This window comes from Diceros bicornis, chromosome 25 (genome assembly GCF_020826845.1).
Source record: "Diceros bicornis minor isolate mBicDic1 chromosome 25, mDicBic1.mat.cur, whole genome shotgun sequence".
In the NCBI taxonomy this organism is placed as follows: Eukaryota; Metazoa; Chordata; class Mammalia; order Perissodactyla; family Rhinocerotidae; genus Diceros; species Diceros bicornis.
In genome coordinates, this window is record NC_080764.1 from 21,014,806 (window position 1) to 21,035,936 (window position 21,131).

A 21,131-nucleotide genomic window follows, 5' to 3' on the forward strand; every position below is an offset into this window, starting at 1 on the left:
TCTCCTCCATTTCTTCACTTGTTACAGAATCTTTAGAATAGAAAGGACCATAGCGGTCATATACTGTGTTCAATATAGGAATATAATCCTAGGATCTCTGACAGATGTTCATACAATCTTTACTTAACTGCTTCCCACAAAGAGAAGTTCATTATCTTTAAAAGAAGTCTGTCCCATTTTTAACACTTTTGAGTTCAAATTGTTAGAAATTTTTTTCTTACATTAAGCCAATATTTGTTTCCTTTTTGCCTACCAATTCGGATTCTACCTGCTGGAGCAGAATTACATAATGCCTAATAAGAAGTTTTTAAAGGTGTAGATGGAACAATTCATTCTATCTCATTTAAAAATTAGTCATAATGACATTAGCTGCAATTTAAATGTCATTAAAAAATCCCTATTTTTCTCACAGTTGATACTGGAGCAAATTATTTTACTGCCTTTCTAGTAAGCCACATTGTGTCAGGCTTCTAGTTTTAGTGTGTAGCAACAAGTGTCTTTATTTTAGCTCTGGAAAAAGAAATAATGTGAGGTATTTGAAGAAAAAGGGCAAAACTTTGACCCTCCACTGTGGCATCTCGATTGGTGAGAAATGATTTTTTTGTTAAATATCTTGATGTAGAACCAGAAATTAAGCCTATAGGACACTACAAAGGAAGAACTAAACTTTAAAAGGCAATAGGAAGGGGCGGGCCCTACGGCCTAGTGGTTAAGTGTGCGCACTCCGCTGCTGGCAGCCCAGGTTCGGATCCCGGGCACGCACTGACACACCACTTGTCAGGCCATGCTGTGGCGGCATCCCATATAAAGTGGAGGAAGATGGGCACGGATGTTAGCTCAGGGCCAGTCTTCCTCAGCAAAAAGAGGAGGATTGGCATGGATGTTAGCTCGGGGCTGATCTTCCTCACAGAAAAAAAAAAAAGGCAATAGGTAGACACTTGTTATATTCATATATTCCCAATGAAGTACAATTATTTCATTGGAGATATTACAAACAGACAAAGAAAAGCATCTCTATAGGATTGTGGTAGCCAGAGATAACTAGTAGTTACATTTAGGGGAAATTCCAAGTCTGTATACCACTATGTCACAGCATTAAAAAAAAAAGATTAGACACAAGGTAAACTTTCTTTATGGAACATTACAGAAAAGTCCTAAATTTCTCTGTTCCTAAATTCGTTGATCTATGGACTAAAAAAGCACAGCTATTTTATAGCCTGAGCCTATCAAACTCTGATTTCATCTAAGAATGGTGACAAACCAGATGCCTGGTGTGTGCTATTATTTGTTGCTGTGCTGATGATTACTTTCTTTCTCACAAGAGGAAATAGACCTGTGGTGAGTTTCATGGCTGTTGATAGTCGCCAAGAAGGGACTACGCAATACATACAACATTTTCTGCCATCCCAAGATAAAAGTTGGTGTCTTCTTTCCATAGCAGGCAAGTTGTTCCAACACCTATTGGTCAGAATCAGAAGGAAGATTATTTTAGAGATGCTTGAAATGGAAACACTAAATAGGTCCCGGAATCACAAAGCCTTTCCTTCTCCATCTCCAACCCATAAGCATGAATTTTGAAACTGAGTTAGCCAAGTTTGAAGGTCTCTGGAACTACTCCAACCACTCTACCTCCAAATATCAAAGTACTATTCAATAGTCAACAAACATATCCCAATTATGTCCCATTAAGAAATGTATAGTCTCAACAAAGAGCATTCGTTACCTGTGGTGGACGACAGGGTAAGTCACCTCAAAGTAGGCCGAGTCACTTTCTCCTTCCTCCTCACACCAGGAGAAAAACCAAAGTGTCTCAGCTACTCTCCACTGGCTGACCCCTTCAGCCTCTTGAAATAGCCACTTAGCAAAAAGTATGTAGAAGTCCTTTGTGGATTACAAAGAACCATGTAATCCGATTTGTGTCTTTCCTCTAATTTATAGTCCCAGGAAAAGATTATGAAAAGAAAAAATCAAAAAAAATTGTTTACATTGCCCAAGGGACCAGCCGAGTCTCTGCTTGCCAGGCCCCTGCGTTAGTCGATCCTCCAATGGCAAGTGAAAGCACTGCTGAGGCTCCATTGGGGTTGGTTGTTGGTCTTTCCCAAACCCCTCAACCATGAGGAGCCCACAGGGTTTGCCCCCAACCAAAAGTAGCAGACCCTGCCCAGAGAGACCACAAATGAATCCTCACTGAGTTACTACCCTCAGTGGCCCTAAGAACAATAAACCTGCCTTCTGGGGAGGAAGCTTCCCCAGGCTCTTGTGCCAAGCATCAGGAAAACGTTGGGTTCTTAGAGGGTGCCATGAATGGTTGGCCCTATGAAAAGCGAGGTGGCCAAACTAGTTTGGTAGCAGGTCCATGACCGTGGGTCTAATCTTCCCTGACTAAAGAGTTCAAAATATACTTGGGGATTTTGATTTTCAAAACTCTATCCTGAAATATGGTGTCATTATCATGTGAACATAAGACTTTTTATTTAAAATATAATGCTGTCTTCTGTGTCAGGAATTAAGATTGAATATATGTCAGATTAATTAGATTCTTCTGGATGAATGGTTCACAAATTTTCTTCCATGAAGGCTGGACATCAGTACAGAAGACTCAGCCCCCCACCTCACAAGGGAAGTAAGGGAGAGGAGAGAAAGCCGAGATCCAGTCCCCCTGCCTTTGCCTGAGCCACAGCAGTTTGGCTTTGTCTGTTTTACATATTGGTGTATAAGCAAGATTTAACAAAAGCTCTACTGGAACAAAAAGTTTACAAAGAATTCAGATACATTTTAAGTTCTTCTAACAAGTTCATGTAAGCTTGTTTTGCCCTCTTTTTTTAATTCTAGAGCCAAGAAAATTGTGTCCAAATCAAAACAAAACAAAATAAAACCATACCAAAACTTACTTGCAAAGGAAAGAGGTCTAATTGATTTGTAAATATCAAAAGAAATTTGATTTATGGTGTTCCCTCTGGGCAATCAGAATCACATGAGAGATGGACATTTAGTTCATTTGGTCTCAGTCTAGTAGTTATTCTATAAGAAAACAGAAGGTTGCTCTGGTCTCTCTACGGTGATAGGAGAGGGAGCCCTATCACACTGGTTTTGTCATCAATTCCAAGTTCCAAGGTTTCTGGGTGCAGACAGTAGTGGACCGCTGTTTCTTCGCAAACTGTATCAGATCCTGGAAAGGGGTGCTCAGAAGAAGCAAACCCATATTTACTCAAGACCTACTACATGTCAGTAATGTGCTAAGCACTTTTCATACAGTATCTCATGTATTCCTCAAGCAATCCTTACAAGGAAGATATTTTTAAGCCCAGCTTACAAATGGGTAAACTGAGGCCAAGGAAGCTTACATGATGTGTCCAGAGTCTTACAACTGGTCTCCTGAGCTCTATGAGTCACTTGAGCTTTGCAGGGTGTAGATCTGAGTTTGAATCCTGGCTCTCTACTTACTGTATAAATGACCTTGAGCAAGTCATTCTCACCACTGAGTCTCAATTTTCACATCAGTAAAATGAGAATCCCTTTCCAGACTAAAACCTCTTTGATGCTCAATTTTTTTTTTAACAATGAGACATATACAACTTTATGTAATAATCTGTAAAAAGCCGTACTCTGGCAGAGTGACACATTCCCTATCTCAGGAGAAAGTGAACACTAAGTCTGAAAAGCCCCTTCCTAAGATTCGAAATCACAGCTGGTTTCAGCTGTGACCCCCTCACATAGCAGTAGACTGAACACAGTTTTACCTGGACAGGTTGGCCCTTTCCCTCTTACAAAGGGGAGTTCACAGGATTAAGGATCTTTCTGAGAAATTATAATGGAATTATAAGAAGTTATAATGGAAGCAGCTAAGCAAAAAGAGCAAACATTTGAGCTGTCCTGTGCATAAAAACTACGCCGATTTGCTAACAAGATTAAGACAACTTAAAACATGATCTTTTAATTAATATTCCTAGCAGCTAAGTTGACTTCCCAACTAAGTCAATATGAGGAAAAGCTAGGATTGGGCGTATACAAGATCCTTGACTACAGGTTGCTGAGAACTTGAGGAGAATTAACACAAATAAAGTGCATGGTGTATGAGTTAGTCCTAATGAGTGTGGTACAGACTCCAGGAGACATACTGGAATCCAGAAGGATCTGTGGGGTCATGAATTGTTGGAGAAGCTTCAAGAAGAGGTTGAAATGTGCAGATTGACTAGGTGTGGGGAGAGGAGAGCCTTCAGAGTCTGGGTGGAACTGCAAAGATAACAGATTCCACTCTAAAGCCAGGCCACTCTGCTTTTGATTTGTACAGACAAGCCCACAGGGTACGGCTCCAGCAGTCGGAGGGCACCTCAGACAGGCATCGTGGACGAGTGCTGCTTCCGGAGCTGTGATCTGAGGAGGCTGGAGATGTACTGCGCACCCCTCAAGCCTGCCAAGTCGGCCCGCTCCGTCCGTGCCCAGCGCCACACTGACATGCCCAAGGCTCAGAAGGTAAGCCAGCCCCAATGGGATCTGGCCATCCTCAAGTGATCTGTATCTTATGTGTGGATGGGCCAAACAGAAATTATGCCCCGTAGTCTCCTGCCTTATAAATCAAAACAGCTCCATTCTCAACTTCGATGTCCACCCTCTTGGTCACGCCACATTGCAAATTCTCCTTTCCACTGCTCTGGACGATCTGATAACCAGAAGATGGTGGAGAACAGTCACTAAACATGGGCTTTGGTATCAGACAAAACTGAAGTTATACCCTCTCCAACCAGCAGCTGAGAGCTCTTGGCCAAATAACGTAATCTATCAAAGCCTTAGTTTCATCAGTAAAATTGGGATAACGAGAATATCTCCTCATCAGGTTGTTATAAGAATTATGTAAGTTAATGCACATACAATGCTTTTCACGTGCCTGCACAAAGTAACTGTTGGACAAGTGTTAATGTCTGTCATAACTGTAATTAATAACAAAGCATGTAACCTTTCAAGTCCTAGTATTCTGCAAAGATGCAAAGAAAAAGTATTCTAAAATGAGAACTTTTTGAAATTCACATTCAGTGGCAAACATAATTAAAGAAAACATTAAAAATAGAAATTTCTGTTTGGCTCTAAGAACACCTAAGTTTCTAATGATCAAAATCTGCGGGTGTCTTTTACTAAGAGCTAGACTAAACAAACGTTACAGGTACTATCTACACTATCAAAAGTATGCAAACCATCTCATGCATATTAGTCACTTGATAAACTTTTGTTGAATGAGTGAATGAATGAGTGAAGAAATGAATACAAGTAATTAACCAAAATTTTAGTCATTAATTAGAAAGAATGAGAACTAAAGAGTAGGTGAAGGAGGAAAAGGAAAGCGAGGAAGGATGAGTGAGGAAAGGAAAAGCTCTCATTTAGGTCTCCTTGGGGACTCTGTTGACAAAGAAAAACCAACCTGTGGTTTTAATCTTTGGAGCCAAAACTAGCATTGTGCAGACAGCACAAGACAAAGACCAAGAAGTCCACAATGACATCCTTGCTGCTTCCTGGTCCTAGACTGCAGCTGAGACTGGAGGAGGACCAGGGGGCTTGGCAGAGATGTGACCCCAGGGAGCCACCCTGAGAGATGAAAAGGGACTGAGCACAACCTGGTGCACAGAGGACAGGTAGCCAGTGAGTGAGTCAGGGAGTAAGCACAACAGAGGTAACTTTTAGGTGAAGGTGGCTGGAAAGTGTGCTTGAGGGGGCGAGGGTAGGTTAATTCTTTCTCTTCCCAGGTGACCCAGTGCCTCTCGATTTCTAGTTGGGGCGGGGGTCAGAGATGAGTCCCAAAGTTCTGGAATGTTGGGGGATCAGAGATGAGTCCCAAAGTTCTGGAATGTTGGGTCTTGTAACCGAGGTCTAGACACCTCTCCAGCACCAATGCTGTCTCCTGCATCGTATGGAGTCCAGGCATTCTGGGCAACTCAAAGGCTCTGTCTTCCGGGACACCAAGGGAACCACCTGTTCTCAATGCAATTGTTTTTGTGATGTTTACAGTATCAGCCCCCATCTACCAACAAGAAAACGAAGTCTCAGAGGAGAAGGAAAGGTGGGCCAAAGAAACACCCAGGAGGGAAACAGAAGGAGGGGACAGAAGCAAGTCAGCGGATGAAAGAAAAGAAGAAAGAGCAGAGAAGGGAGAGTGGAGCTAGAAACTGAACACAGAGGCAAAAACAAAGGAAAATGGAGGAGAGAAGGACTAATCAGACAGAGGCATGGACGATGAGAGAGAAGCAGACAGCCGTAAAGGGAAGTGGGAAATGCTATAGAGGAAATGAAGAACAGTAGGCTGGATGGAGCTAGATAATGCATGTGACGGAAGGAGGAGGAGCAGTAATCTTGTTGTAGGATGTGGCTAATAAGCATGGAGAAAGTGGAAAAGAAAAATGTAATGGCCAAGAAAGTCCAAAGAAAGACAATGACAAGAATGAAAAAAGAATAAAAATTATGAAAGAGGCAAACAAGACACAACATTCCCCTCCCCCAAAAAACAATTAAAGTAAAAGAATTAAGATAAAAATCAAGGCTTTTATATGCATTTTAAAATTTTGTATGCGTCTATTATAGAAGAATTGCCCATGTCAATATATGTCCAGAGTTAAATATTAGCCCAAAATTCTCAGCAAGACTGAATTGTGTCATAGAAGTTCCCAGATTTCCTTTCCTGCAGTGTCACTGGAGGCTGCATTTCTTAGTCAAGTCCGGGTTCAGGCCAAAGGCCATCCAGTATTTGCCTAAAGGCCTGGGAGGTAACCTATGAGAGGAGGTCATTGAACTTTTTTTTTTTTTTGCTCTTTGGAATCAGATATAAAAGATGTATTAGTTTGCTCGGGCTGCCAATACAAAGTACCACAGACTAGGTGGCTTAAACAACAGAAATTTATTTTCACATACTTCTGGAGGCTGGAAGTCCAAGATCAAGGTGCTGTTAGGGTCAATTCATTCTGAGAATTGTGAGGGAAGGATCTGTTCCAGGCCTCTCTCCTTGACTTGTAATTGGCCTTCTTTCCCTGTGTCTTCACACAGTCTTCACTCTGTACATATTTCTGTACCCGGATTTCCTCTTCTTATAAGGACACTGGTTATTGGATTAAGACCCGCCATAATGACCTCATTTAATTACCTGTGTAAAGACCCTGTCTCCAAATACAGTCACATTTTGAGGTAGTGGGGGTCAGGACTTCAACATATGAATTTGGGGGGATACACAATTCAGCCCATAACAGAAGACATCTGATGTCTGACTACTGCCTTCTGATTCCATCTCCTATAAAACTCTTTCTTTCTCTGTCTCTCTGTCTTTCTCTGTCTCTCTCTTTCATACATACATACACACATAAATCTAGATTTTTAGATCTGAAATCCTATGAGTTTTTGCTCCACGGAAATATTAGGACTGTGTTATGTTAGAGCTGTAAAAGACCTCAGAAATCATTTAGTTCAATCCCTTCATTTTAAAGATAAGGATACCAAGATCTAGAAATGGGTAAATTTGTGCTTGAGTTCTAAGCTGCCCTCCTTCTGGCCAGCACAGCACATAATCAACATGGACTAATAAGAATTCCAAATGGAAAAGATGGGGCAGAAATGGCCACATGAAGTCTCCTACTAATTTAATATTTTTCCACCAGAAGGAAGGGAGTGAATGAGAACAAGGGCACTGGATTTCCTTGAGGGTAAAGAAAAGCTAAGTAGAATCACAGAATTTAGATCTTAGAGATCTTTTCCTTCAGCTGCCTTGATTTAAACAGTAGGGTTAGGGTCTTCATAGATAATAAAGCAAAGAGTCTCAAGATCATTCACAGTGTGAATTATAAGAGCTGAGAAAGAGTGCAAGACAGAAGTGCTCAGCCAAGCAAATGATGACACTTGGGGTAAAAAGATGACTAAACCAAGAAGTGAAGCATTTCATCCAGTTGCCTACTTTGAAAGCATCATGGTATAAAGGAACCTCCTTTCTGCCTGGTCCTTCGTGCCTCTGTCTTGCTTTCTACTTCAGGATCATCCTTTTTCCATGGTTCACTGAAAACCCAGGATATATAATATACGGATATTCCCAAGGCTCAATCCAGGAGAAAAAGCCCAAGCAGAAGCATGTTAAAGCCCCAGATGGAAGCCAAGCCACTGCTGCTATGGGTGCAAAGTGGATCCTGGCTTATCAGAACAGACAAAAGCCAGGCTGGGGCCTGAGCCCATCTGGCCAGTCACCTTATTCAGGGGATGCTGAGTTCTCCTCCTAAGCATCCATGCTTTGGGACCATCCTCAGGCACAGGCCAAAAGCCTCTGCAACCACCACCTGAGGGTAGCCCACAAACAAAGATGGCTCTTCAAGGGACCACAGTTCAGCAGAAGAATTAACAGTTCATGTCCTATGGAAAGGTTCCTTGGAGGATTATCTCTTCCCTCTTTCATTGATGACTGAGTAAATGTCAATAATAACTCAAGGCTTTGGATAAACTATAATTATACCCAGTGATGAATTTCATTCAAAAAGAAGTAAGGCAAAGACTAAAAAAAAAAAAAAAAAAAAGCAATAGAACTTTCTAGTTAAAGAATGTTTAACTCCCAGTCTATGGATTAAAACACATTCCAAAGAGAAGTGTCTTTTATCAACTCTAAAGCAATCACCTTGAATGTCTACATGTGATTTCAGAATAATTGAGCTAAGTAAACAGCAAGATTCTATTATCATCTTTCCATCTCCTTTCTGGTGTCAATACTAAGCACCTAGTGATACATGGCATATGTTGGATGGATGGATGGATGGATGGATGGACAAATGAGTGATATAGGAAGATGAATAGTGGTAGACAGACAGAAAATAAAAATAAGTAGCACTACTGAGATGAAATGATTCCTCTCATTCTTGCATAGGATAATGAGGCAGGAACAGAGCAAAAAAAGGAATTGTGCTTATGCAAGTCTTGCATGTTTGGAATTTCCTTCTCTGACCTAAATTGAAATCATTCAAAGACCTACTGCTAAAAGTGGCAACTGGCTGAGTACTTTATAGTGAAAGTTATGTACCTATTAGTCCCCTCAATGCTTTCTTGAAGTAGGCAGAGTATTAATCATCATTTAAAAATCTGTTTCACCTGTTTTTCTTAGGGAAAATTGATGATTGGGTATGAAACTAATGGGAATATGTAAGAAACCATGATCCTAAAATAAAATTGTTGAAAAATATTTTTTATTGGGCATCTACAATGTGCAAACCTCCATACTAGGCATGAAGGAGAATCATAAAGATTGGAGATGCAATAAAACATAGCAGTTAAGAATACAGAATCTAAATCAGACTGCCTGGGTTCAAATCCTGGCTCTCTCACTTACTAGCTATGTGGCCTTGGGCAAATCATGTAACTTACCTGTGCATCAGTTTCCTCATCTGTCAAATGGGGGTAATAATTGAATCTACCTCATACAGTTGTGAGGATTTATTGAGATTACATGTGTGTGTGTGTGTGTGTGTGTGTGTGTCAGCATGTGTGTGCACAAATATATATTATAGTGCTTAAAATGGTGCCTGGAACATAACACTATTAAAGCTTTAGTTACTATTATTTTGCTTAGTTCTGAAAATTAGAGCCATCTGAAAAAAATAGTTCTCCTTAAGTGGAAGTGGGTCTTGTATCACCAAAAACTTCAAGCCCAATCATCAACACTTTTCAGTGAGGTAGCAGTGGGTTTCAAGCATATGATGAAAGAAGAGAACTTGATGACCTAAGACCTCTTCCAATCCAGAGAACCCCAGTTCTATGAATAATTCCAACTTATATGGATGTTCAGCTTTCCCATGAGAGGAACCATTAACTTTTATTTCAAAGTCACAGAATGAACTTTCAGAAAACCACCATTTTTTTTCAACCAGTTAAAATCAAATGTAATATGTGTTTTCATTTCATGGTGGCTGAGGAAAATTTAATTATAGCATAAACTCCAGCTCTTACTAGTTTTAAGTAAAATTGCCAAAATAAATAAAAATGTGGGATATTTCCGGGCTCACACAGCTTCCGGGATATTTCAGTTTCTAGGGCTGCCTATCTAGTGCCTTTCACAAGCATTTGATCTTCTTTCAAACATCTCTTGAAAACAAACAAAACCTCATACAGCTTCTAATGTGCATACTGTTAGGATGTAAGGGTGGGAAAGGAGGCAAAGAAATGAGATCCCCAAGAGCCTCTCCCGTTCTCTCCCCTCCATTCCATGACCACCTCCCACCTCCCAACCACCAACGGTTTTCTTCAGTAATAAATTTTGCAATTTCCCAAGTCCATTGGGAAGATGAGGTCTCTTCTCTTTAATTCCTATGTGAAAGGAATAGCTCTTTTTGCAATATTTATTAGATAACAAGATGCTCACTTTTAATCCAAGGGCAAAATTGATAGTCTGAAGTTAAAATGGAAGCCTTTGGTAGCAATGAAAACATAAATAGTTTTAGATGAAGCAGAATTCCCTTTTACGAGGTTTGGAATATCTACTATAGAATTCCTCAGGTTGTATGCTTACTTCAATGAATAAAAGCCCAGCTACTGATTCCTTTGAAAATGAGTGACAATATTTATTGACCCAAGAAGGAAAGTTCACTTTTAAAGAAGGAGCAGGTACAGTTAGCAAAAGTTCTTCAGTGGCCACTAAACTTCCAGACCTACAAGGTCAAAATCATCTTCTCCATCGTCAAGGGCCTAAGTGAAGTTTGAGCACCTTTCCCTAATGCCCACATATTTGGAATTCTTCTTTAATGGGACTCCTTTAATGCCTTTAGTCCTCCCTCATTTTTATCCAGCAACCAAAAGAGATGATTTAGAAATGTAGACTTATATTTAAACTCAAGAACCGGGAAATGGAAATTGAGAACAGCAGGGAAATTATGAGAGACATGGAATGGGGTCTATGAATCCATGTCTGCTATTTCTAGAGAGCAGCTAAAAACATTCTCACCATACTAGGAACTCAATTATAGCTCCCATGGGCTATTGCCAGATAAATAACAAGAACTAGAAAACATTTTGGGAAATTCCCATCTTTATTTTATTAACTGATGTGGTTATAGTTTTAAGACCCATTGGTCAGGAAACTAACTCTTTTGAAAAAGTAGAAGTTTTATAGATATAAGAATGGTAAAATTGCATCCAATTAATTTTAATTCTAAATGCCCTTGGTGGTAATTTACAATCTGTAATTAATTACAGCAAATAGTTTTGGGGGTAAGGGGATTATTTGCTCTTCTTTACTTTTGCTGCGTGTGTGCGGGTGTGTGTATGCATGTGTTTGTGTAGTTTTGTGTTCTAGCATTGTTGCACCCACTAGGGATTTGGAGTGGATCATTTTCCAAGATTATAGGTAAACAGTTTCCTGGCTTTTTTTTAGTGAAGGGAAATACTTCTGTAAAAACTAATCACCATTCAGGAGAAACTGCATGATTCCTTTGTCTTCTCAAAGGCCTAGATTCTAGTCCTAAATTAAATATTATTCAAGAAATAAAAGGGACATTACTGAAGGGGCAGAAAGAAGTTGGTTTTCTTTCTATCTTATCTTCTAAGGATCTTGGGACTTCAACCACTTCAAATCTTCCAAACTCAATTGGGGTCCAAAAGAACCCAGTAACTTTTCACATAGAATCAATTTGCAACTTCAGAAACTTCCAGGTCTAATTCTTGATCCAGCACGATCAATGGTCAGTGCATTTAGCCAGTCTTCCTTCCAGTGTTTGTCCCTTGTTCCTACTTCTATTAGAGAGGGGTTATTGGCAAAAACTATCAAATGCCTTTTCTACCACTTCCCCCTTCCTTAACCATAAACCTCTAACTTCCTCTACTCATTCTGACATACCCTTTTCTTCCCAATGGATCAGATAAAGGAACACACATTTATTTGAGCAGGCACAGGTCATTGTCACTCTGGAAGAAAGGTGGCAATGGTTTATACTGTCCTCCTTGGCTCCTCTACCTGGCCATAATTTCCATAGAAAGGTGGGATTTTAACAGCAAGACCTGTGAAAGGCTGAGCATGATGGCAAAATAGCTGGTAAAATAGCCCAAAAGTTCCCAATGAGAGATCAAGAAATTTTACATCAAACCCAAACTGGCCAAATGGCGTAGGCTTCCAAGCTGGGATTCATAAGCCAAAAGTTTTTATAAAATTCTGTCTAAAATATATAAACATTCGCATGGGGCTTTCTGTCTGGCCAACTCCAAGAGGTCAAGTAATCAAAGACCAAGCAGCCCTGCCATCTGTGAAAATATGATGTGCTATTTTCACAGCTGTAGATAACAATTATGGCAAGACAAAATTCCAAATGATTAGGAGCAAGACCATGGCAGGTTGAGGATTGGGTAAGGATTCCTAATCAGTTGACACTCGTAGACTTGGAAACATGCAATATTTATGTCATGGTGTGAGTGTGGCATGCTTGAATAGTTTATGAGGCATTGCAGGACTAGAAAATATGAAAAGTATAAGTGAATCAATAAATACATAGCATTATTATTTTTACATTGTCAGTATTGGTTGACTTAGGCCATTGGATGCTCTGGTTTGTCTCTGTAAATAATGATATTTGTTTCCTTCTTCAAAAGAACACTAAGATGGAGGTAGAAGTGCTTTGGGCACAACGCAACAATTCTGATTTTTTAAAACTATATACATGCATGAATTGTTCTTGCACCATTTTCTGCCTTGGAAAAGCACTGGCTGGCACCCTGTATGTTTACTTTTACATGCTGAAGGCTCCCATCAGCCTCAAACAGATGCAAATCACTTCAACTTGTCATAGTGTTATTTTGTTCATCCCAAAAGTTCAGAAGAGCCTTCCAAACTTCCAAAATTTCTCTCAATTCAGTGAGGAGGAAAATTTAGAACACAGCATTTGAATGTTCTGCCCAGATTTGTCACACACACAAAGAATGAGTGAAGGAGGGCAACACCCTTTCCTACCAATCCTATGAACTCATTACTATTGCGCTGAAATGATACCAAAAGGTAAAAACCCTGGACCACACACCACCCCAGAACATTGTAATATAAATGGCTGCACACATTAGTTTAAGGACTCTAGGCCAAGCAATGGCATTTTGGAGGCTTAACAGAAAAAATAAATCCAGTTTTTAGGTAAAAATGTGTTGAATCTTTAGCGCACATCAGTGAAATTGCCAGAATCTGGTGTTTCACTTTTTTCAATGCCACAACATTTGAACTTTTCAGCAATTCCAAAATAAACTCCTTCTGGGAAAGATAATGTGCTTAAACTTTTTTTTATTTAAAAATGTAACACAAACACAAACAGCTAACTAAACAAGCTGCCTATAAAATCAACAGTCTAAGCAGCCCTGAACCATGAAGTGTTTTACAACATCCTTCAAGACTATTAAAGGCAACATAAATACCTCTTGCCAGTGAGGGAAAATATCCTTCAGCATTTTTTCTTTTCTTTTCTTTTTTTTCAGGTTTTTAAACCATTTTGGTAGTGATTTCTTACATCACAGGCAGAAATATTTGAAATAGAGTCAGGTGGTGTCCTTTGAAGAGTAAGAAAGTTGCTAAGTCAGGATAATCGTGGAATAGTGATGAGACAAATACAAATTTCCTGGTTCCTGGGATTCCTAGCACTGGACCAATCACTGGAAAGAGCTATACATCTGCTATCCCAGCAGTCAAGGGAACACTGGGTACCCAGCAGGGAGCTACTCTGTCTCCAGCCAGAAAAAGCAGCACCCTAGCATAGGATGTGCTTTAACAACAGTAACTACAAAAAAAAACGGCCATAATAATAGCCAATATTTATTAGGCACATACCCTGTGCTAAGGGCTATAGTGAATCAGCTCATTTAATCTTCACCATTGGCCTGTAGGTTAAATATTATAACTATCCCCATTGTACAGATTAGAAAACTTGGGCTAAGTAAGGCTAAATATCTTGCCAAGGTCTTGCTTCAACAAGTGGCCATGCCAGAATCCAAACTCAAGATGGACTCCAGTGTGCTAACCACACAATGGCTCTCTCTCGCCCGCATTTCTTCATTGATATTTACTGTACCACAACCCACCAACTGTAAGTTCTGTGACAGGAGAGGGCTCTGTGCTATTTGCCCTTGTACAGAGCACAGGAGGAGTTAGGTAGCCATGCAAGGCTTGCTGTTGACTTGAATTCTATTCCACCACACCTGCAGGAAATTTAATCAATTTAACAAGCATTTCCTGGTTTGCTACTTTGCTCAAAGCACCATACATCTGGGAAGGATAGAGAGGGAAAGGAAGCACGCTACCTGCCCTCAAGGAGTTTCCCTTAGGGTGGGGAAACAAACACGTACATAATTTACACTACAGCACATCAATGCTCTAACAAAGGTAGACCCATAGTGGACTCTGACAGCAAAGAAGCCGGAACAGAATGACATCACTAACAATCAAATTCACAAAATGGATCTAAACCAAGGGCCCTTGAAACAGTAGGCTCTCTTGGACACAACTAGGCCAGGTAAATGTATGAGGGTGGTCCAATGCAATCATAACAACATCATGAGGTGGGTGCTTTATCCCAGCCTTTAATTTTACAGAAGAGGAAACTAAGAAGGAGAGAACAATGTAGTGATTGTCAAAGGTCACAGTTCCTGTGTGGGGAGCTGAGAGCCAAGCCAGGCTTGTAAACCCAGATCCTCCAAGAAATAGAGATGAGCCCAGGTTAAATGAGCAAGGATTTTATTAGGGGAAATACCTGTGTGAAAGGAAATAGGAGAGGATCAGGGAAGCCTGGACACACCATCAGAACGCAATGCAAGTCTGACCCCAAGTGAAGGGGAGAAGGAGAGAAGGTTGGGTGGAAGCATCTTGGACTGCCGTGCAGTCCAAGGAAAGTTCAGTAAAGCCTCCAAGGAGTCCTTGAGCCAAAGCTGGCCAATAAAGAAGTCTTACATTTCCTAGGAGTTAGTCTGCCTTGGCATCCCCACCACACTTAGTCTTGGTCTTGGGGGAGGGGCCTGCCCTGGTCCAACCCACTATGGCCAGAGGCGGGGGTCACACTGGAAAAAATGGCCTTTCTACCATAACTACATAAAAGATGGGATGAGGTAGTTTCCAGAAGAAAAAAACAACAAGAGGCTGGGCAGACCAACATTGTGTCCAGTCTACATGTCTCTCACTTTCTATTTAAGAGGCAGCCACTCCACCAGGAGAACAAGTCTCTTGAAATGTGCACATTGTCCTTTGGTTTTAAATGTCACGTCCCAAAGCGTTGAGTAGATCACATGACACTCACTCTGCTTGGGTCCCAGAGATGAAAGGCTGACCTAACTCCCCTGGAATTTGAACTTGTGGTTCCCCAAAGTAAAGAAATATCAAAGCTGATACTGAGACATCTAAATTGTCCTTCACGATTTCACATCTCTAGGCCAAGCCAGCAAAATAGCTAGAGCATGTCCTCTTCAACAGGTAAAGAGCTGATGTCTGGGCCATCTTTCCAATCATCTGCTGCTCTTTTTTTCCCCCCATTTTGCCCTTTTTAGGAGAAGGTCAATGCTGAGTTAGAACTTTATGCTGTACAATAGGCTGCTAATATTCCATGCTGGACAGTATTTTCCCAGCATTTTTTATAGGGTGCCAGGCTTTTCTTAGACTTTATGTCATACAATACTTAACTTGTTTGGAGTGGGTGGAGATGGAAACATAGTCTATTGAAAACATCACTGCTTCCTCTCTGAAATTTAAAGAGCCTATTACCATCCTTCTTTTAGATTCTTTCTCTCAGGGAAAAATCTCATAAAGATAGGCAGGGAGAAAAGAAGGGCTTATAATATCCACAGGGTTAGCTTTTGCTAACTGAATACTGCACTACTAGACCCCTGTCAATAACTGTACAATTGTGGCCCAGCTCACACTTGTGGTAAGGGAGGACATCCACTCTCCTAGTCTAGAGTCTTGCCTTACCCTCTAAACAGCATCTACCACCATGTGGGATCACGGGCAGCTCATGACATTATCAACTGTTGTTATTGGAAAGACATTTGGACCTTGAGGCACCAGATATTGTTCTACCTCTTGGAGAGGCAGTATGGCAGAATGGCTAACTGACAAACTCCAGGATCGGAAGGAACTGGTACAAATCCCAACCACAGTCACATCTTCACCATAAGAAATTAGGCAAGTTGTTTAGCTTTTCGAAGCTTCCGATTCCTTAAAGGTAAAATGGGCAACACGCTAGTATCCATCCCCCAGAGAACTATGAGAAACAAATAAGAAACAATGTGCAATTAACATACATAATACAGTGCCCAGCACATAATAAATGTCCAAGTGATGGAATTGTTATTTTATCAAAATAATAAATTGTTTTATTGTTAGTCCTAGGTCTATCAATTTGTTCCTACGTGGCCTCAAGCAAGTCACTAAATCTTAGCGAGCTGCAGATTATAAATGAGACATGCAAGTAACATCACCTCACTTGAAATTACTGTGTAAACTGTAAAGTGTCTGCAACTGTCAATCAAGATTATTATTATTGCCATTGTTATTAGCACTCAGTGATCTTTTTAGTCAAAAAGTTTGTGGATAGCTTTCCTTTGGCAATCTAGGAGCTAGGACAAGAGGCAAGAGATAATGCGAGAATGTGGATGACCCTTTCAGGGCATTTTCCAGCTTCCCAAATATCTGTATAGACTGCACTGGTGGTCTAGTGGTTAAGATTCAGTGTTCTCACCACCATGGCCTGGGGTTCGTTTCTGGACAGACCACCCATCTGTCACTTGTCATATTGTGGTGGCTGCATGTTGCTGTGATGCTGAAAACTAGGCCACCAGTATTTCAAATACCAGCAGGGTCACTCATGGTAGATGGGTTTCAGACTAAGACAGACTAGGAAGAAGGACATAGCCACCCACTTCTGAAAAAATTGGCCATGAAAACCCCATGAGTAGCAGCAAAGTATGTCCGATATAGCGCCAGAAGGTGAGAGGACAGAGCAAAAATACCTGTCAGGGTTCCGCTCTGCTGGACACAGGGTCACTAAGAGTTGGAATCAACTTGATGGTATTAACAACAACAGTAAATGTCTTTGTATGGTACACAATGTGTAATAATGTATATCACAAATTAAACCCTTCTCAAACCTATTCCCTGATGAGTTGGTTGACCCTTCCTTCAGAGAGAAAAAATTTCCTCACCAACCCCAGTGAGCCAGGGGAGAACCAACATTTTTTTTTTAAATAATCTTACCTTCCCTGGTGTCAATAGGAAACAGTATTTACTCACTACTGTTTTCCTTTCAAAAATCCAACTAGTTGCATACTAGAAACAGTTTCAGCTGGTTTGTTTGTCTTGGATGAGCTGTTGAAGTGAAAAGTTTCTGCTTGGCTGAATGTGGGACAGTTTCATAAGCTTCGAGAAGTGCATTGAAGGTGAGTGCCAGCTCCAACAACTGCTTCTGACATGCCTCCACTTGCTGCCCATTGTCAAGGGTGGCCAGCGTAATTAAATTAAGACAATGAGCAAAGCAACAGATGCAACTGAGACCAAATCCCTGAGTGCTTTTGTTTTGTCACTGTCGTTGTCTGCAACAAAGAAGTCACATGTGCGAGCCTGGGAAGAGAGCCAAATGCAAACCAGACAACATCCCAGCTGGTTTTGAATGGCCTCCACGGTAAGCGTGTGTTCATGGGAACCATGCTACTTGGAGCAGTGTCGGCTTTACTCAAGTGAGTTTCTGCCCATGGCTTTGCTGCAATGCCGAGACAGACCCAGAAGAAATAGGCCAGAGGACCTCCTCTGCTCAGACTTCTCACTTTACTCTTCTGCTCTGAGAGAAAAGAAAAAGAATCTCTCTGTTGGGAACAAAGGATAAGATCTATATGATTGGCCCTTCTAACCTCAGTCCTTTTTGCTACATGAATTTGAAGAGTAAAGCATAGAATATACCTGAATTTTTTCTTCTGGAAATCTGGGATTAATATGGTTTGAGAGGAAGACTGGAGATTAAACCCTTCATGTGACTTTCTTTTAATTTGTTACCATTTCATTCTTGAGCATTTTCCAAGTTTGGGCATTATCCAGATTCTTAAAAATCTTCTTCTAAGCTGATAGGCCTCAAACAGAAAACAAGGTAAAACTCAAATTAGCATATTTTTACACCTGTTATTAATTTGGTTAGTAGTTTGGTAGAGAGGTGGTATCCTTAATAATAGCTATTTTGGGGTTTTGATGAGCCACATGCCATCAGCAGGGTCTACTGAGAAGTGAACAGAAATGTTTCAAGGAGCATTTGAGACAATAGTGATCCTACTCTGTAGCCTCATATGTCTTTCTTCCCTTTTTCTGGAGAACTCCTTTAAGAAAGCAGAATGGATAGACCTTGAGGGTATTATGCCAAGCGAAATAAAGTCAGACAGAAAGATAAAAACCATATGATTTCGCTCATATGTGGAAGATAAACAAACAAACAAACACATAGATAGAGAGAACAGATTGGTGGTTACCAGAGGGGAAGTGGGTGGAGGGAGGGTGAAAGGAGTAAAGGGGCACATGTGTATGGAGACAGATGGAAGCTAGACTTCTTGTGGTGAACACAATGCAGTCTATACAGAAGCCGAAATATAATGATATGCACCTGAAATTTACACAATGTTATAAACCAATGTGACCTCAATAAAATAATAAATTTTTTTTAAAAAAGCAGAATAAAATGTAATATTAGGAATACAAATTTACTGGTAGCTTAATAGTAGATGCCTTTACAGCAGCAAATGCACGTTAAGTGGACTTGGTAAAAGTTGTATGATATATGGGGGAAAAAAGGGCCAGGATTTTAAACAGAGGGCATTTCAAGCTCTCCTATACAAATGCCCAATTTCTTCCCACAAGCTTTTTTTCAGTGGCCATGGAGCTAGATATTTCAATAAACATTTTTATACAATGGTGCCATCTTCCTTCTATTCAATTAGTACAGGATATTGACCATCAATTTACAAAGTCCTAACTAGCTTTTATGAAGAACGTGGTGACAAACTCTAATGTTCCAGGTAGAGCTGAAAAACATGTGTAAGAAAAATTACCAAATCCTTATTGGCCTTACCCAATGGCTATTATTTCCAGGGATTGGTAGATGATTCTGCCCTAGCTTCTCACTCTCTCCAGAGGTCAGGTCTGAGTGATCTCCAAGGTCCCTTACAATGATCTCTAAGCTCTTAACAATGATTGGGTGAATGGTCATTATCTTTGTCAGAAGAAAGAATTCAGAGATTCTAGCCACCACGGTGACAACTCTTGTTTTTGGTGTTGATGGAAACATGTTCTGGGGAAAAGGGACACTGTGGATCATTGAACCTCATTCTGTACCAATAATTATCCATTACAACCTCCTATAAGGGCCTCCTGGCTGGAGGTGAAACCATGAGAAGCAGCAGCTTATGTTTATACATGCAAATGCCACTTCCTCCTGGATTTCATTTCACATCTTCTTGTTTGTCTAAATAAACTTTGCTATTTAAACATATTCAAGGATAAAATAATAACTCTAGGAAAAGTATAATGACTGGATTCTGCACATCATCAGAGGGTCTATTATACTCATTCATTCATTCATTCAATTCATTCTACAGCTATTTGTTGAGCACCTGCAATACCCTGGGCACTGTTCTAGACATGAGCTATACCACTGAACAGACAGACAAGTCTCTGCTGTCATAGGGCTTCTATTCCAAGCAAAACTCAATATTCTTTGGAACACAGCATTGCTTGTTGATGAGTTAATGGTAGCACCAAAGCAAGGAACTCAGGATTTTTAGTCTACAGATGGTTACTTTCCAATAAAGAGGAAATAAGAAGAAGAAGAAGAGGAAGAGTGAGTAAATAATAATGACAATAGCTAATACTATGTAGTGCTTACCATGTGCCAGAACTATTATAAGTGCTTTTATGTACTAATTCTTTCATCCTTAATCCTACAAGGTAGAAACTATTATTATCCTGGTTAATGGATGAAATTGAGACACAAGAGATTGTTGCTTGCACAAGTTCACATCGCTAGAAAATAGAAGAGCTAGAATTTGAGCCCAGCTCAGTATGTCTGTGATTTTATAGATTATAAATCAATTACAAAACTTCCCAATCTTCTACTTCTAAAATTCTGCCTCTCTCCAAAGGAGAAAAAGAAAAAAAATTAAAAAGTAAATATCTCCTTTATACAAAAATTAAAACAGAACAAAATGCAATAAAATAACAGAGGATGATCCCAGAATGTGATTGTTTTTTCTCACTAGGAAAAGATACTACAGGCCAGAAGACTGGATTTTTCAATGTCTCCTTCCTGTCAACCAATCTGCGATAGGGGCAGACGAATAGAAACTCATTTTTGTGTGGTTATAAAGCAATCTGTGGTCCCTGTGCCACATAGAAGTAGCCTGAGTGAGGTTTGGCTAAACTAAAAACCAAAGTGGTCATGGTCCACTTATATATGTCTTTCTCAGAAAAACCAGCCCCAAGCTCTCTAGTAGATTGACTGGTGAGACATTAGATGAAAAAGGTTGAAGACCAATGCTAGAAATAGATGGGTAGGGTACCTAAAACTTCATCAAGTTAATGTCACTTTTTCTCCCTTATTTTTAGGAAGTACATTTGAAGAACGCAAGTAGGGGAAGTGCAGGAAACAAGAACTACAGAATGTAGGAAGACTTTCCTCAAGAGTGAAGAATGACATGCCGCTGGCAGGATCCTTTGCTCTGCACGAGTTACCTGTTAAACACCAGAAGACCTACCAAAAAAATAAGTTTGATAACATTTCAAAAGATGGGCATTCCCCCCAATGAAATACGCAAGTAAACATTCCAACATTGTCTTTAGGAGTGATTGTTAAAAGCTTTGCACCTTGCAAAAATGGTCCTGGAGTTGGTAGATTGCTGTTGATCCTCTATCGGTAATGTTCTATAGAGAAAATATATATATATCTATATATATATCTTAGTCCCTGCCTCTCAAGAGCCACACATGCATGGGTGTTGTATAGATCCAGTTGCACTAAATTTGTCTCTGAATCTTGGCTGCTGGAGCCATTCATTCAGCAGCCTTGTCTAAGTGGTTTATTAATTTTTTTATTTGCACTTCTTTCTACACAACACAGGCGGTTTGTTTTCCAGTGTCTGATAACCTT

At 40.2% G+C, this 21,131-nt stretch overlaps 1 protein-coding gene across 3 annotated transcripts in view; it reads left to right on the plus strand.

The window, feature by feature from the left end:
- Positions 1-20,857, plus strand: part of IGF1 (insulin like growth factor 1) — a 69,728-nt gene extending 48,871 nt beyond the window's left edge. For 2 of the 3 annotated variants that reach the window (XM_058568827.1, XM_058568828.1), the window contains exons 3-4: positions 4,292-4,473; positions 5,998-6,159. In XM_058568827.1, the coding sequence (XP_058424810.1) occupies positions 4,292-4,473; positions 5,998-6,159 (344 nt within the window). Of the gene's footprint in view, positions 1-4,291; positions 4,474-5,997; positions 6,160-20,590 lie in introns of those variants that run through there. The other variant, XM_058568829.1, reaches the window with a different exon arrangement.
- The last annotated feature ends 274 nt before the right edge of the window (positions 20,858-21,131 follow it).